The following is a 17193-nucleotide window of genomic DNA, read 5'->3' on the forward strand; positions in this document are numbered from 1 at the left end:
AGTCTCAAAGCTTCATACTAAATAAACCTCAGGGTTAGTTGGATAAAACCTGCTACCGATCAGGTTAGCTTCACGGAGTATGTTGCTGTAGTAACTGAACTGGCTCTCTGAAACCGTAAACCCGGAGTATCCATCAGTCAACTAACTCTAGGTTTTCAAAAAACCTGCTTTCTGAAATACACCCAATGTGTGGTTTGTGCCACCAGATGGGGACATTGATCGTAGGAACATCAGTGCGTTACGCCCCGGCAGGCGTGTCTATTCGCTTGTACCAGTTTCGATAATGACGTCACCGGGCAGCGTAGCCAGTGGTGTAGACCCCAGTGTAATAAGACTGATGACCGGGAGAAAACTCAACTAGTAAACAGACGATATTTAAAAACAGCCTGGTGTCTACAAATAAAAGCGTCTGGTAAGCTTACCGTTTTAGTATGCGAGCTAAATCGCTGAAACCGCAGAGACTGATGTGGCTTTGCTCGACTTCTGTGGCTAGTAAGCGCGTGCTCCTTCACCTTTTCACGACGAGCCAGCAGAGACTGGTTTAACCCATTCGTTATCAACTTAGTCCTGATACCAATATTATAGTTTATGTAAATGTAACGTATTTTGTCTTAAATCCAGTGACAAAGTTATTGCGTTCTTGTTCTAATCCTAGATGTTTATTTAGGTCCTTACTTCTGACTTCCTATTTTGTTACCCTACCAGATTCAAACAATAAAGCACAAAGGGTTGTAGTAGAAGAAAGACACATTGACACAATAAACAACATCAATGATCTGTTACCAGTTTCAAATTGTATTGACAAGTAATTGCACCAGTTCATGGAGAAATCAAACATCTACACACACACCTAGAGTAAAACAGGATTTGAACCCAACTGGTAAGTTGGATATACTGTCAGATATACCACTGGTATGACATCACATCAGTTGGATTCAAACCCTGTTTTTGGGCTGGGCCTTTCAAGGACATTCACAGACTTGAAGCACAGACCTGAAGCAGTTCCAGTGTTGTCTTTGCTGTGTGCTTTGGGTCATTGTTGTGCTGAAAGAAGAATCTTTGCTTTAGTATTAGGTTATGTGGGCTATGAATCAGGTTTTTCCATATTAAATAAGCAGGTATGCCTTTCCAAATCATGTCAAATCAACTAAATATGCCACAGGTGGACTAGTTCTACAAATATCTCAAGCATGATCAAAGGGCACCGGATGGATCTTAGCTACATTTGGAGAGTCATGGCATGGGATTTATTTTCATTTTTAGTAAATTGGCACACATTTCTAAAACATGTTTTTATTCAGTCATTATGGGGTTTTGTGATTGATGGCAAAATAATATTTAATAAGTTACACAACACAATGTGGAGTAAGTGAAGGGGTTTGAAGACCTTTAGAAGGCATGGTAGTATGTAGCATTGAAATAATGCTCAACTCGTGAGGATCTAATGAGGATTTAAAAAAAAGGTCTGTTCAACATTACACCAGCAGTCTGTACTGTTGACACAGGGCATGATAGCTCCATGAATTCATGTGGTTTATGCCAAATTCTGACACTACCATCTGCTGTCAGTTTGAACGAGTCTGGCCATTGTCCTCTGTCCTCCATCATTTACATTGTGTTGTCAGCCACAGAACTGGTGCCCTCTGGATGTTTTTTGTTTACCACAGGGTGTTCTGTAATCTCTAAGGACTAGAGTGTTTAAACATCCCAGGATGTCAGCTGTTTCTGAGATGCTGAACCACCACTTCTTACACCAAAAATCATACCACGGTCAAAATTGCTTAGATCACATATTATCCCAATTATATTTGGTCAAACGACTAATAAAATGAATGACCATGTCAGCAAGCTTTGTATAGAAATTGGCTTTATATATGAGTACACCCAATATATTTACCAAATCTTAGATGTGTCCAATCTGAGGCTGAGTGAACATTTATATCTATGGACTTGTATAGGATTTGCTTTTACTGCATACACTTCTGGGGTGGGTGCGGGTGTATTTGTTTTTGTTGAGTTTTTAGATATAACTTTTTATATCCTATTGGTCTGGTTAGTGACAAACCAACTATAAAGCAGAAGAGGCCTCTAGGAATTGCCTCTGGCCTCACGTCATCAGACGCCTTGTGAACTGTGCATCATCACAAATTATAATCATTATAGTAAACGTCGTTTATACCTCCATTTTAGTCCTGCAGGTCCTCTGCAAACTCTTTTAACTGACTCAAGTCATAACTGTCCTTTCCCAAAATGGCTAACTCATTCATTTTCATTGTTCATTTGACCTGCTGGCCGCAATGAATTTGACAGTAGGATTAACCAGCAAATGTATCTGAACATAGAAAAGGCACATTTAGCGCAAAAAAACCCACTATTGATAGACATTGCTTCATAGAATGAAATCATAGAAAGCTAGAGTTAGCCCCACAATCAAAATTGAGACAAACCACTAGACTAGGATATCTTAACCTTCTTATGAATATGGGTGTCCGGGTGCCTGAGTCTGGCTTCTGCCTTTGGCCTCTGTCAGGTAAATCCATATAACAAAATTGATTAAGATCTGATCATATGAGCATGTATTCACATGACCTGATTCACGAGAAGTGTACCTTAGTGTTGTGCAATCTATATTTTGCTGAGAGAAGTTGTTTTGTTACCAAATGACATTGTGAAACTAAACTAACCTGTAGCCTACTTCTTCATTTCAATCGCATCATTGTTAACACTCCTTTCAGTTTTCCCATTTTTAGTTTGTTTTGATATGCTAAATGTTTATTCATGCAAGTAAGTATAGATAATGTAGAAGGGATCATTGTAAACCAGTCCAAAGATAGGTTGAATAGCCAAGTTCACTCCACCCCACCCATTGTAAAACTTGGCTACGTGTGGAGGTGATCATGCCATGTCACCCAGCTGATGACCTTTACTACACTGACCGATATAGCAGTAAGCCTAGCTAGTATATCAATAGGATAGATACCACTTGTGTGATGGTGGAAAAATGTCTAGTTCTAAGTTGTGATATTATGTCTCACAACATTTACATCATATTCTTTTAACAGTGTCGCAAAAAAAGTTTTTTGCCTCACTGCACCCAAACTCCAGCATTTTTCCTTGAGTAGCCTGCTATATGTATTTATAAATAGGGAGCCAATTCATTTTCAATTTGAATCCAAACAATTTGTCTCGTGTCTCTCCTGTCTCCCAGAAGCAAACATGTTATGGTGAAAACGCAATGATCCGTTTGGATCATCAAATCGGAATATAGTCACAGTATCAAATTCCAATATATATCATATCAGCACCTACGTGACCTGATAATACGATGAGGACCCTGGCAATTTACAGCCTTACATCTCACCTGAAAGTGAGACCAGAGTAGTTCTTAAACTAGGAGTGGCCTTGATGCCTTGTTGGCTGTGAATACATAGTGATACAACAGGAATCAACCTAGCCCAAGGAAGCTTGCAACAGGCAATTAGATGATAATTCAAGCTATTATAATAGGTAAAGTTATTTTAACAGTAACATTCTGTATTAGGGCAATAGAAGCATGCACGATTAGGCTAGTACTATGCCACTGACTATATTTAATGTTAGCAGTACATTACTTGTGTGTTATACAGTATCCTTAACAGACGCTTTGCAGAGCAGTGCCCAGGAAAGTATTCATTGCAATTGTTTGACGCTTCCATAACTCTAAGAATACTGTCTGCAGCATCTGTTACAAGGCTGATTAGCTAGCCAAACAAGACAAGGCAAGGCACAGCATGGAATCTCTGTTTGATGCTGCCACCCCCTCCAAAACAAAACTGAATGACTTTATTTAATACTTTAATATATTAGCTTCACGGAACGTTAAGACAGCCAGATGGCTGTGCTGCCTTATGTGTTTGGTCTCTTCACAGCTATTGTGGTTGTAATTTGCTGTCCATAGTTTCCGGACAGGCCCTTGAGTGGTTGTTCAAGCATTCTCTTTTGTCAATGGCAGCTGACTACAGGCTCTGAAGGACAGCGAATTCTCAGGCTTTAAGCAAAGTCTCGAGCTAGGGGAATTTTACATCCACTCTACTGTGTGTCAGTTAACTACGTTGACTATCTGTTCAGTAATGTTTCGAAAGGTGTTTTCTTTTTGTACGGTCAACATGGAATGAGACGTTTTCAGGTAAAGAATGTTTCATGGAATGGCTGGACTATTGAACATGAAGCCTTTCCTAGATTTTGACATGGAATGGGTGAGGCTGTTGAACTTTAGGCCTTTTATGGATTTTGACACGACAAAACGGTTGGTTTCTTTGCACATGATATGCCCATTTGTGTGGTTCTTAATACAATATAATCCTGTCTTGTGTATGTCTAAAAGTGTGTTTATTTTTAAATCTGTTGGGGAATGAATGTTTTAGGCCAACATTTCTTTATTCAATAAAATATAAATTATAAATTATAATAATAAATATATAAATATTTTCACATTCTATTATGTTCATAATAAAGTTGTCGGGCAAGTTAGACAAAAGCCTGGAGATTTCAGTTTGACGTTATCTGATGTAGGACAGAAGATACCTAGACAGTGCTTTAAGTGCTGTCTCTCTCTCCCACCCAGCTCATATTTAGACCTCTGGTCTCCACTGATCATGTTTCACTGCCTCACCAAATCCTAATTCAATCTGGGACCGGAACGGAAGTTTCATCTGAATCCTGTAGCCTAAACCATGCATCTCTTCCTTTGGCTTTCCAAGAGTTACAGGGCTAAAGATGGACAGTGTTATCCACCGATGCCCCTTCCTGACCGTGGTGCCCCAGGCATTCATGCAGCTGGCAAGGAAGTCTTCCCTAGTGGGCTATGCCCGAAGATGCTCCGTGATGATGGAGATGGGGTTACCACTGGCTAGTTTATTATAAACCGTGTTGGGTCATTAACATAATAAATGAGGCTTGAGGTTAGGTTAGGGTAGGGGTCAATGCCTCTTTGAAAACTAACTTTGTCCTCAATGACATTATGTGTCTGCTAACTCAGCTGTACAAATTGTCATGAACTGAATCACATTTACATTGAATAATCTATGTGAAAAATCTTTGACTTGCTGGATCTTAGAATTCCTGCATATTTTCCTTAATGCGCTAAGCATAGATGGGCAGTATTTATGATACAGGTTTTTATAATATTTCAAATACAAAATAAGATTTTGTCATTTGTATTTGATAGGGTTGATGACAATGGCTTCATATTTTGTGTCAAAATACTTTAGTGTTTTGTATTTTGTAGTTAACAATACTGTAAAATACTTAGTGAGAAATTTACATGATAAAAATGCTGCCTCTGATTGGTGCCTACTCAGTAATTTGCCCAGACTTGTTGAGATCATAACAGAAAATCTCTCCATATCCGAAGAAGGTCAAGATGAGAAACTTGTAGGTTGCCAGATTTCCATACATTTTTAACATAAATTGCTAAAATGTTTAACAGTTCAGCCGGCCCCATCGACAGCGTCTAAATGCTACACTAAGAGTTAGTTGTGCTTAAAGGCATCAGTGGCTCAAGAGACCTCTGCAATGTAGGCCACAGGGCACACACTCATTCAATACACCCCCTCTCTCACACACACACTCACACTCACTCAATCACATGCTTACTCTCTCAGCCACACTCACACATAAGTTTGACTGTTTTTGGTAGAACCTTTGAACTGTTTTGGAATACCTGGTCTGTTGTATTCTCTATTGTAGTATTCTCTGTTGGAGTTTAAGTAAATGTTCTTACTACACTATTAATGTGTGTGTGTCCTCTATACCTATATTCTGAGGTTCTCAATAGATTCAGTGGTTGGAGTTGGGTTAATATTCCTTGAGAAGTTCTGTTGCTACTTTTTGATTACGTTTCTGGCTAAATTATTAATATATTCATGATTAACAATCAAATGATTAATAACTTAGAAACTAGTTGCTATGAATAAAGGTGCCGTCAGTTGTGTGAATGACTTTTTTGTCATTGAGTCAGTGTTGCTGATGCAAAGTAGTCCCTACATTACCAAACGACAAATAACTAAATTAGGATACAATTATAAGTCATTAGAATACTTAGTTAAAACAGTATACTGTTGGTTACTTTAAAACTAACCTGCATCTGGGTGATCACAGGGCTATGTGAATATTTGATCTGTTAATGGGTTGCATATGTCAGATTTAGCTGTTGCTATCAAACATTGTCTACTTAATCAACTGAGTCAGTGTACTGGTGAAGGGACAGATCAAATAGGCTGATAGATGGAATCAACTGAGTCAGTGTACTGGTGAAGGGACAGATCAAATAGGCTGATAGATGGAATCAACTGAGTCAGTGTACTGGTGAAGGGACAGATCAAATAGACTGATAGATGGAATCAACTGAGTCAGTGTACTGGTGAAGGGACAAATAAAATAGACTGATAGATGGAATCAACTGAGTCAGTGTACTGGTGAAGGGACAGATCAAATAGGCTGATAGATGGAATCAACTGAGTCAGTGTACTGGTGAAGGGACAAATAAAATAGACTGATAGATGGAATCAACTGAGTCAGTGTACTGGTGAAGGGACAAATAAAATAGACTGATAGATGGAATCAACTGAGTCAGTGAACTGGTGAAGGGATAGATCAAATAAACTGATAGATGGAATCAACTGAGTCAGTGTACTGGTGAAGGGATAGATCAAATAGGCTGGTAGATGGAATGTTTGCAAAGTGATTTTATGCTCCCTTGTAGAAGTGTTTTGAATATTTTTTAAATACTAAAATACAGTAGTTTATTTTGGTACATGGTGTGGCTGCTGTATTTTGTAGTTTATTTTGATACACTTAAAATTAAGGTATTTGGTATCTTTGCCCATCTCTGATAGTAGGCTTACTGGATACAGTTTATTTAAAGACAGATGTGTGTATTTAAGTTAATCCAGTGTACTCCTGTGGTTTCCTGTAGAGTTAGAGCGTAGGGTGCTGCTCTCCCCAGTCCATGCGATGCCTTCTGTTGATCAGCCGGAGGACTCTGAATGCCACTTCCTGGCAGATGAGAGGGTGTGTAAAAACCCCAGCGTTCTAAAGGAGGCCTGCATTGACCTGTCAGAGGCTGTACAGGATAAGAGCCCAGTCCACTCAGGTTAACATAATGATCCATCTTTGAACTCTGACACTCAGCTGTAGCACAGGTCAGTGATGTGTGCCGGAATCGTTTGGTATGGATAGTCACCTTAAAAAAAAAGTAGAACTACGTGAATAGGAAAAGTTACCTGTGTAAGTTGGAAGTCGTTTTGACAAGGTGAGAGTCCAGTCAGTCCCTTTAAATTTTCATCCCTCTTAATAGTCACAGAGAAATCTGAATCCCAGGTGGATCCCACTGTAGTGGGCCCGATCATCGTCAACAGGGTCCACCCAGCCAGCTTGAAACAGCACGTCACCAAAGTCTTTCACTCACTGGGAGACAACCAGCCCAATGGTAAACACCTGCTCCCACCACAGGCTGCATTTTAAATATTTGATCATTCCTGGTTTTAAAACGTCTAACGGTCACTAGACCTTCCTGTTTGTATATCCGTTGCAGCGGCTGCCAACTTTCATTACGACCAGTTCTTTGAGGTGAAGATTGGCCCCAGGTAGAAGGACCACAGCTACCGGGTGTTTAAGACAGTTACCGGGTGTTTAAGACAGTTACCGGGTGTTTAAGACAGCTACCGGGTGTTTAAGACAGTTACCGGGTGTTTAAGACAGTTACCGGGTGTTTAAGACAGTGAACCGGTGCGCCGCCTCCTTCCCCATGGCTGTCGACTACACCGATTCGCTCGTTGCGAAGAGAGACGTGTCTGTGTGGTGCAGCAACAACTACCTGGGCATGAGCCGACACCCCCGCGTCTCTCAGGCCATTGCGTGAGTGGGGCCGGCCGGTTGATGGGTTAGAGCCATGGTTTAGGATGGAAGTTGGTTGACTAGATGGAGTGAAAAGATGCTTGCGGATCCACTGCAGTTTGAAAATTGTATTTAAATGTGTCTAGTTAAAACTGTTACAAAAGACAATTCACTGTTCCCTCTGTTTAGGGAGACGTTAGAGAAGCATGGGGCAGGGGCAGGGGGGACTCGGAACATTTCAGGGACCAATAAGTTCCACGTGGACCTGGAGAACGAGCAGGCCGAACTGCATGGCAAAGACGTTTCACTGCTCTTCACTTCCTGCTTTGTGGCCAACGACTCTACACTGTTCCCTCTGGCTAAGATGATGCCAGGTACTCATCTTTATTCTGGCACCACAGATTAAAACTCACTTACCTTTCATATCCTCCTTTCCTCATTCTAAAACAGTGCAGGTATTTCATTCTGAAAGTTACACTCCAGTTCCTTTCTTTAAAGAAAAGGTATTTTTGTATTTTTTGTTTTTTACTCTCAGATTGTGAGATCTACTCTGATGCAGGGAACCATGCTTCGATGATCCAGGGTATATGAAACAGTGGGGCCAAGAAGTTTATTTTTTGTCACAATGAAGTCAGCCATCTACGAGAGTTGCTGCGGAAGTCTGACCCCGCCACCCCTAAGATTGTAGCCTTTGAGACTGTACATTCCATGAGTGGTGTGTTTGCAACTCCAACCAACAAGTCTCAGGAACACTCAGTAACAGTAGCTTGCAGCTAGCTGACCATCAGGCTATTTAATTGATATCACACCTTTTTGAAGTTCACAAAACGTTGTTTAGAAAGTTACCTCTCGCATACCATCAGATTTTTTTATTGTATTTACCAGCTCTTAATAAGCCTTTTTATATATCCTGTCCTATTTTCAGGGAAGGCATTCGGTTGTGTGGGTGGCTACATAGCAGGTACCAACGCTCGGGTTGACACGGTGGACACTCAACGCGGCTGGCTTCATCTTCACCATGTCCCTGCCCCCCATGCTTTTGGCCGGGGCCCGGGAATCCATCCAGATCCTAAAAGGGGAGGAGGGCTGCGTGCTGCGCAGGAAACACCAGAGGAACGTCAGGCTGCTGCGACAGATGCTGATGGATTCGGGCCTGCCCGTGGTCCAATGCCCCAGCCACATCATCCCAGTCCTGGTAAGGCCGGCTGGCCCGAGAGCGGCGGGGGACCATCTTTTCACAGCACTCGTTGAAAGCTTTCAGTTTCATTACCTGATGATGAATTTTCAACCGCTGGTTGCAGGTCTCCGATGCAGCCAAGAACACCGAGGTGGGTGACGTCATGAAGTCTCGCTACAACATCTATGTCCAGGCCATCAATTACCCGACAGTCGCCCAGGGAGGAGAGGTCCTCCGCATCGCACCCACCCCACACCCCACACCACACACCCCGGATGATGCAGTACTTGGTCGGTGAGCACATTCACCCGCCAGTAGTTTTAAATCTCAACCCATTGTAAACATTTGGGAACGTTTAGCTTGCGATTTTGTTTTTTGATCAGCTGTTATGAATTTGCAATCTATGTAAAAATATATATATAATAAGAGGTCAGGTTGTACAGGTAAAACTATATTTGTCTTAGCACTGGATATTGATAAACAATAACTATGCTGTGTCTAACTTGTCTTTCTCACTCCTATGTACTCTGCACTACTACACCTCACTAGAGTGATTCAGCAAATCAGAAACCAATGTGAGATCACACTTCTAAGGAACTAGTCTCTCTACATGTCTGTTATTTTCCTTTCAGAAACATTTTTGTCATAGGGTGTATAGTGAATCCTGAGGGCTAACATGTCATTTCCATGTGTATATTACAAGCGTGCATATTCCTATGACCACATGAGTTCTTTCGTCCCTCCTGGGGGGTCATTTTGGATGTATTATCAAAGTCTGTGAGCATCATTCTCATAGTAACTAAATATTACAGCGTGGTCTAGCCATGTCTGTGCATGCTCTTCAACATGCATTGCTTTTTTCCACCAGAGGGAGAAGCAGTGTACCCTTTGTCAAATGGTTAGGTTGTCCACTGTGTGTGCAGCAACTGCAGTTTGACACCAGCTTTTAAATGAGATAATGTAAAGTATCTTTGATTTGAAGCTATACTTTAAAGACATACCATACCATGTACAATGTGTTGTCATGATCTACAATTAATGTATATAGTTCTGTAATGATTATATAAATGTGTCATAACAGAAACAATTAAGAAACGTTCCTTTGGCAGACAGAAGTGACCATATTTTCGAGTGCAGGATTGTAGCTGTTCAACGATGTGGGCAAATTATATGGGTTAACATCTTTCAACCACGTGCCAGACGCCCTGATCTGCAATGTGTCACATCAGTGAAGAGTAAAAAAAACGCGTCTCCTGTTATTTATGACGGTTACCTATTAACATATGCACACAAAAAGAGCTTGTCCACGAAGGGGGTGCGTGTGGGGGATCAAAGACGTGCTGTCAAATGGGAAAGCCGCGATCCTGCGAATCAAAGATACATATTTCCGGTCGTTTCTGTGAGAGCGGGGGAGATTTACCATGAGCTCACGTTCTGAGAGTATTATGTAATTGAAATGCTTTGACAACAGGTGACTGGCATCACTCAGGCAAAGCTCTGCGTGTTTGATGTTAATTAGGTTATCGTGCTTCTGCAGCAGAGACAACGTGTATGTCCTTTTAAAATGATTTAGGGTATTGTTTCAAATGTTGGGTATGGGTCGTAGAACAGCAGTCATCTGGCTACAATACAGGCAATATTCAAAGTGAATTTTTTGATGATCTGCATTTAAAATAAAAACAATGCGACTGCGATTGTGGATTATATTTGTTACTTTTTTAGATTACTTCAAAATGTGCTTGTATGGCATTTCCTTAGTAATAACCATGACATTTGCATGGTATGGTTTAACAAGCTGCTGAATCGAGTGTTTGAATGTCATTCACAGACTTAACTTTCCTGGCTTCTAGGGCACTTGGCAGGACGTCCTGTACACTAACTTCTGCAAAGTATTTGACAAAATGTTCATATGCTCATGAATGTTATTTATCATAGTGTGAAAACACGCCCTACATTTCCTTATCAGGGCAGATCAGAGGCAGGCTTCAAACATCTCCACTACTCTCAGTGTTTGGGGTAGAAGAATGGGAGCAAAAGCATGCACATATGTATGTGTTTGTGTGTGTGTGTGTGTGTGTGTGTGTGTGTGTGTGTGTGTGAGAGAGAGAGACAGATACAGATAGAGAGAGGGACAGAGAGGGAGAGTACGCAGGTTCAGTTCCACTCCTCTATTCTGGATTAATTCTACAAATGCTGCACATCTGTATCTTTCCCATCACGTGCACAGACAGACGAGCTGCCTGGCTAGTCTCCCAGTACAGGCACACAAACACATCCTCTCCCTCTTTTTCTCTTTAGCGCGCGCACACACACACACACTTTCCGTTACACACAAAGACACGCTCAGTAGTGGTCCAGGGGATTCTTGCCACTGCAATCATTGTCTTTGTAATCTTGAATGTGATCATAAAAAAACAGAAAATTACATAATTTTTTTTTTAGAAGGAGAGAGAGTGAGAGAGAGATATGTTGTGGCATGACGCACATGTAGGTCAGGACAATGCTTGCAAAGAGGTAAGTTAAGATAATCAGGACCTAAAGTGAATAGAAGAACACAATGGCTCTGATCCCAGATGGCGTGTAACTGGGTAAAATCAGAGGGTGTATTGTAAGCTGCATGAGAGGAAGGAACATCCGGGGGCAGCATATTGCACACCGGTAATTGGGTGGAATTCTACAATCGACCTTTCAGAAGCAGCATACCATGAAATCTGAGATGAGGGGATTCAGTGGTATCACAGGATTATATAATTCATTCAGTAGTGCCCGGAAACAGCTCTTAGACATGGTATATGGGCAATATACTACAAATCCCCAAGATGCCTTATTGCTCTTATAAACTGGCTATAATAGCATTTAGAGCAGTAAAGTGATTTCATCATCATACCATTGATATATGGTGCATTATAATCTCACATTTTGTGTTTTACTAAGCAATGTCAATAACCATGCTACTCAGTGTTTATTTTTCTATATTTCAAATGCAAATATTGACTACTGATATGGTATGACATTGATCAATAATGAAACCACCACTAGATAAACGACTAAATAAAAACAGCAGGCTGCAGTGAATTCATGTTTTGTTACACTTAATTGGTGAATTAAACTGACATTACTACACATTACCTAGTAGGCTGTGTTTCAGAGTGAAGTTTCACAGGAGGGATCAAAAAACAAACTTTGCAATCTCCTTCTATGTCTTTAAATCCTGAAGCACCTCCCTCTTGAGTTGCTCCACTGTCAACTACATTTCCTCTGCATCGGAATGGCTTAAGGAGAACGTGCTCCAACTAGTGCGAATGTCAGTGTAGAATAGTTGATAGTGTGTTTATGTCTGCTGTTATGATTTTATTGTAAAACATAGACGAGTCATTAGTTACCAGGTCGAGTGAATAAGTGGCGAGTAAACCTACAAGATCAGATGGACATTGGAGGAGGGAAATCAATCAACGCTCCCGCTCAAATCAAGAAAGTGATACATTATCGGAACATTTGAGCTTTGATGTTTGATCCTAACACGTTGCAGTGTTTGTCCTGCAAAACAGTTACTCATCGCCCGTTGTACAATGTAGCGACATTTATGTATTACTTGCATGAATGTAACATGATATTTGGTTCGACATGACTAATGTGACGCCAAGTAAAAGCGTAGAATGGCTGCAACTCGAGTTGGAATCCGGAGGAAGTTCACTGCTTTTGCTGGACTGTCGATCCCACGAGCTTTATGAATCATCCCATATAGAAACTGCCATCAATTTGGCCATACCAGGATTGATGCTGAGAAGGTTCAAGAAGGGCAACATACCTATCCGAACTATTATCCCGAACCATGAAGACAAGGATAAATTCGTTAGACGTTGCAATACGGACACAGTGATTGTGTACGATGAGTGCACTGTGGACTGGCAGGATGGGGCAAGTGGCACGGTTCTGGAACTACTTCTTCAGAAACTATGGGATGACGGTTGTAAAGCATATTATCTTGAAGGCAAGTCAACGTTATATGCGTGATATTGTTTAAAAGTTTTTTTTTAGTGAATTGTTGCCTATTCCTTGTATAACTTTCGGGTCACTGTTATGTAAGCTTAATATATTATCCTTATAAAAATCAAGACAACCTTGAATTAATCCTCAATAATTGTATAGATAATGATTGCAATATATTTAAGTTTTGAAGGTACGTCTCGCAAACTTTGAGAAGTAGCGTAACTGAGATTCTCAATTAAAATTCCAAAATGGCTGCGCCATGTTTTGCTACTGCAGGAAAAGGGCATGCATTTCATGAATGGTCTGCTTTGAATGAGAACTACTGCTCATACAGTTCAGTTATGGTAGATATGATGAAAAGGTTATTTACGCAGCCCTCATACGTTATTCATTGTATTCATAGAAATCAAAATATAGGTTATTCATTACACCTCTTGCAAATAAAAAAATAAATCTATAAAATAAATACAATTTTCTTTTTTTTTAAGATGTAAATAATATTTCTCCCTGTAAAGGATAAGATAACAAAACCATTTTCTAACTCCTTGTTTTTTTTGTTTATTTTTTAAACTTTTGATCTCAGGGGGATTTGTGAAGTTTCAAACTGAGTACCCGGAACACTGTGAGACTCTCCTGGACAGCTCGTGTCCTAGCTCCTCTCCTCCGCTGTCCGTCCTAGGCTTTGGAAGTCTCCGGATTAGTTCTGATCTCTCTGACGGGGAATCAGACCGCGAGCCGAGCAGCGCCACTGAATCGGAGGAGAGCCCACTTACAAATAACCAGCCCGCCTTCCCGGTCCAGATCCTGCCCTACCTTTACCTGGGCTGCGCCAAAGACTCCACCAACCTGGACGTGTTGGGCCAGTACAAGATCAAGTACATTCTGAACGTCACACCCAACCTCCCAAACATGTTTGAACATGACGGCCTCTTCACGTACAAGCAGATCCCCATCTCGGACCATTGGAGTCAGAACCTGTCCCAGTTCTTTCCAGAAGCCATTTCCTTCATTGGTGAGTGGCTAGCATGCTGTGTGGGAGAGGACATGATAGACCACATTAAGTTCCAAGATATACTCTATGTGGTGAACACTGGCGCGCCTAGTTTATGATCCACAATGACAAGTTTGGCTGCCATCCAGTTAATGTTTTTGTATTTTGTACTTCGATATGAATCTCTGTTATCCCTTAGTTCCTGTCAGCATTGCTACACCATTGAAACCCCATTATGTGACAATGCCTGGGCTTCTACTTTTATTTCCTACTTCTGTTTACCAATGTCCCCATTTAACATAGCTGTCTATCTGAACTTCTAAATGAGAGCTTTACTGAAATCTCTAACTCTGACACAAAGTCGGCGCGCTGACCTAGAAGAACTTCCTGGATCATTGTCAGTGTTTTTTGTCGTTTATTATTTGAAAATGGCCTAAACAAATCTTTTAAAAAAACAGCCAACTTACTAAAAGAGAGTCACTGCAGCACCTCAAATGCTAGTGGCGTTCTCAAGTTTATTGTGCTTTCTTGTCTTTGGGGTTAGTGGTAGAGGAAGGAAACATGGCTTCCATTCTCTGTGGCGGCCTGTATTTGGTTATCAGGTCATGAGTCTGATAGATCCTGGTTGTGGTGGGGTGTAGGGCGTTTCACCATACTTGTTTACTTACTCGTCTCAGCTCGCAAGAGGATATGTGGCTTGTTCTTGTGTAGATTGAAGTGGATGTTTGCTGTAGAAATAATAAACCTCAATGTCAAAAGCGTACAGCAGTAGACTGTGAAGGCTGGTTAGCTACACAGAGGACTCTGTAGGCTGATCATAGCACTGTCATAAAAGGTCTTGAGAAGCGTTACGCTGCCTTGGGTCATGTTAAAGGGCCTGGGGTGTTATACACAGTCAGCTTGTTTTAAGAGGCCTACATATTCCAGTTGTACACACATCCACAGCGACATAAATCATGAAGGATCTAAGATTGACTCCAACATTCTAATAAGTGTATATGCTATTGTTAAAATAAATATTTAGTTGTGTTTATGGCCTTGGAAATTATTAGAGTACAACATGTTTAGATAACACAGCAGTTTCATTTCTTTGTTAATGTAGGCTGTATGAAACTGATTTTTCTTTTAAAAAGTAGTATTATGAAAAAGTAGTAGGAGTTTTGGTGCCCCAGGAAAATAATGGTTCTCACAAATCTTAAATTGCTTGCTTCAAATTGTATTTGTGAAGTTTATATTTTATCTGAATAGTTATGTTAAATATATTTGTATGAACAATATCGAGGAGGGTGAGGGGCAGGACTTTGCCATTTCAGCTTTTAAGTGTGTCCTCTGTAGTGTTAACACGACTCTACGATATGACTTCTGGAATGGCTGAGATTAGCTCTCTATGAACAGTGTGTCCTTGGATGAATAAAGCTGGCACCCATACCAAAACAAGTGTCTATAGAATGTATTGTAAAAGTATGTGGCTTTTTCTGGGTTCCTGGTAAATACCCCATCAAACCCTCATCCTGACAGGCTGAAGTCAGTGTTTATGTCTGATAAACCCATTTAACTTGAACTGCACTGACCACCTTCCTCACTTCTACCCGTAGATGAAGCCCGGTCCAAGCAGTGTGGTGTCCTGGTACACTGTCTGGCTGGCATCAGCCGCTCCGTCACTGTCACCGTGGCCTACCTGATGCAAAGACTCAACCTGTCACTCAACGATGCCTATGACTTTGTCAAGAGGAAGAAGTCCAACATCTCGCCCAACTTCAACTTCATGGGCCAGCTGCTGGACTTCGAGAGGACACTGGGGCTGCACAGCCCGTGCGACAACCGGTCATCGTCCAATGAGCAGCTGTACTTCACCACGCCGACCAATCACAATGTGTTCCAGCTGGACACACTGGAGTCGACGTGAGAAGTCAGAGGAGCCCTGGCCGGTCGGCCATGTTGGTTAATTGGTGTCTCTGGTGTATTTTGTATCCTGTCTGGAAAAGGAAAAGCATCCCAGAACTGCAGCTTACGAGGACTCGCCTGTCCCGCAAGTGATTTCAGTATAGATGTTCAAAGGGCACAGTCCACCCTGTTAAGCTTAATACAGTACATGCTCTGTTTGGTCCAAGCTCTGATGCCTTAATGTTTTACTCAAGTAATCCAAAAGGTTTAGTGTCTAATATAATAATGGATGATGGTATGCAATGGTTATGTCAGGAAATGTAATTATTCCTGTTAGCTCTAGAAATATTCTAGAGCTAACTCTAGGACTTTCGATGGTTTGACTGTTATTTCATATTCACCAGCTGTGGACGGGTCTGTTCTTTTAGTAACGTTTGTTACTAAGACTTTTGGTCCGAACTACATGGTACTTTTGCTGAAGGGACTGGGCTGCTTTACGCTAGACTTCAATACCTTTGCAACCTTTTCCGTCGATGACTGTTCTACACATCTTCATTCGCAGCTAGCTTTCTAAGAGCACATTGCGTTAGCAAAGCCCTTTTACATTGTGATAATTATAATGTTATTTTCTTTCTGCATGTTATTGTTTTTATCTTCTGTATAACATACCTCTTCTGCCTGTTGTTCCAGTGGCCTTTTCCATAACTTCTAAGTTAACAAAACACTTAACTGTCTTTGACCAAGGACCTGGGTGTAGTGTAGGATTGTCATTTACCATGCTTGAAATTAACGACTTGTATATTAGTTATCATCCATAAGACATTTTTACCTTGTTTATTAAGTCCTTTTATAAGTCCTCTATAGACACAATCTTCAGCCTGCAGCTAATCTTCCTGTGGCGGAACCATGTTAAGGGAAACACTTGGTTTGTTTCGATCTGCTCTTTGTTTGCCAGTAAGAAGTCGGCTCAGCGTTGAATGTTTAAGTGAATGGGAGCAGCAGAGGGAATGAAAGGAAACAGGTGACGACGACGCTAATGTGTTCTTACCTCACAGAGAGACATTTTCAGGGATTTTTACAGAACACATCTGTATGTTAATACGGCCACTACGACACATCAACGGGCTGTATGTGTAAAAGATGTACATAAGATTTGCTTGGTAACAGGGGATCCTTTTTTTTTGATCTTATCATGAAGGATGTGAAATTGACCCATTACAATATGTAAAGTATATGTAACTAATTGTACAAGACATTTATGTACACGTTTATGCAA

The 17193-nt window shown here is 41.0% G+C and overlaps 2 protein-coding genes across 2 annotated transcripts; both read left to right on the forward strand.

The window, feature by feature from the left end:
- Nucleotides 1-303: 303 nt before the first annotated feature.
- Nucleotides 304-10683, forward strand: LOC105029146 (5-aminolevulinate synthase, nonspecific, mitochondrial). The gene is given in 10 exon segments (XM_020051917.3): nucleotides 304-412; nucleotides 6956-7132; nucleotides 7337-7468; nucleotides 7574-7625; nucleotides 8065-8249; nucleotides 8411-8458; nucleotides 8801-8871; nucleotides 8873-9070; nucleotides 9177-9299; nucleotides 9301-10683. Coding segments are annotated over 9 exon segments (1041 nt in total). The 5' UTR covers nucleotides 304-412; nucleotides 6956-6993; the 3' UTR covers nucleotides 9394-10683.
- Nucleotides 10684-12299: 1616 nt separating this feature from the next.
- Nucleotides 12300-16704, forward strand: LOC105029132 (dual specificity protein phosphatase 7). Its single transcript, XM_010902314.4, has 3 exons — nucleotides 12300-13043; nucleotides 13626-14054; nucleotides 15629-16704. Exons 1-3 carry the CDS (start codon nucleotides 12677-12679, stop codon nucleotides 15937-15939), a joined length of 1107 nt encoding a protein of 368 aa, XP_010900616.1. The 5' UTR covers nucleotides 12300-12676; the 3' UTR covers nucleotides 15940-16704.
- Nucleotides 16705-17193: the final 489 nt, after the last annotated feature.

The sequence above is a fragment of the Esox lucius genome, chromosome 12 (assembly GCF_011004845.1).
Source record: "Esox lucius isolate fEsoLuc1 chromosome 12, fEsoLuc1.pri, whole genome shotgun sequence".
Taxonomy (NCBI): Eukaryota; Metazoa; Chordata; class Actinopteri; order Esociformes; family Esocidae; genus Esox; species Esox lucius.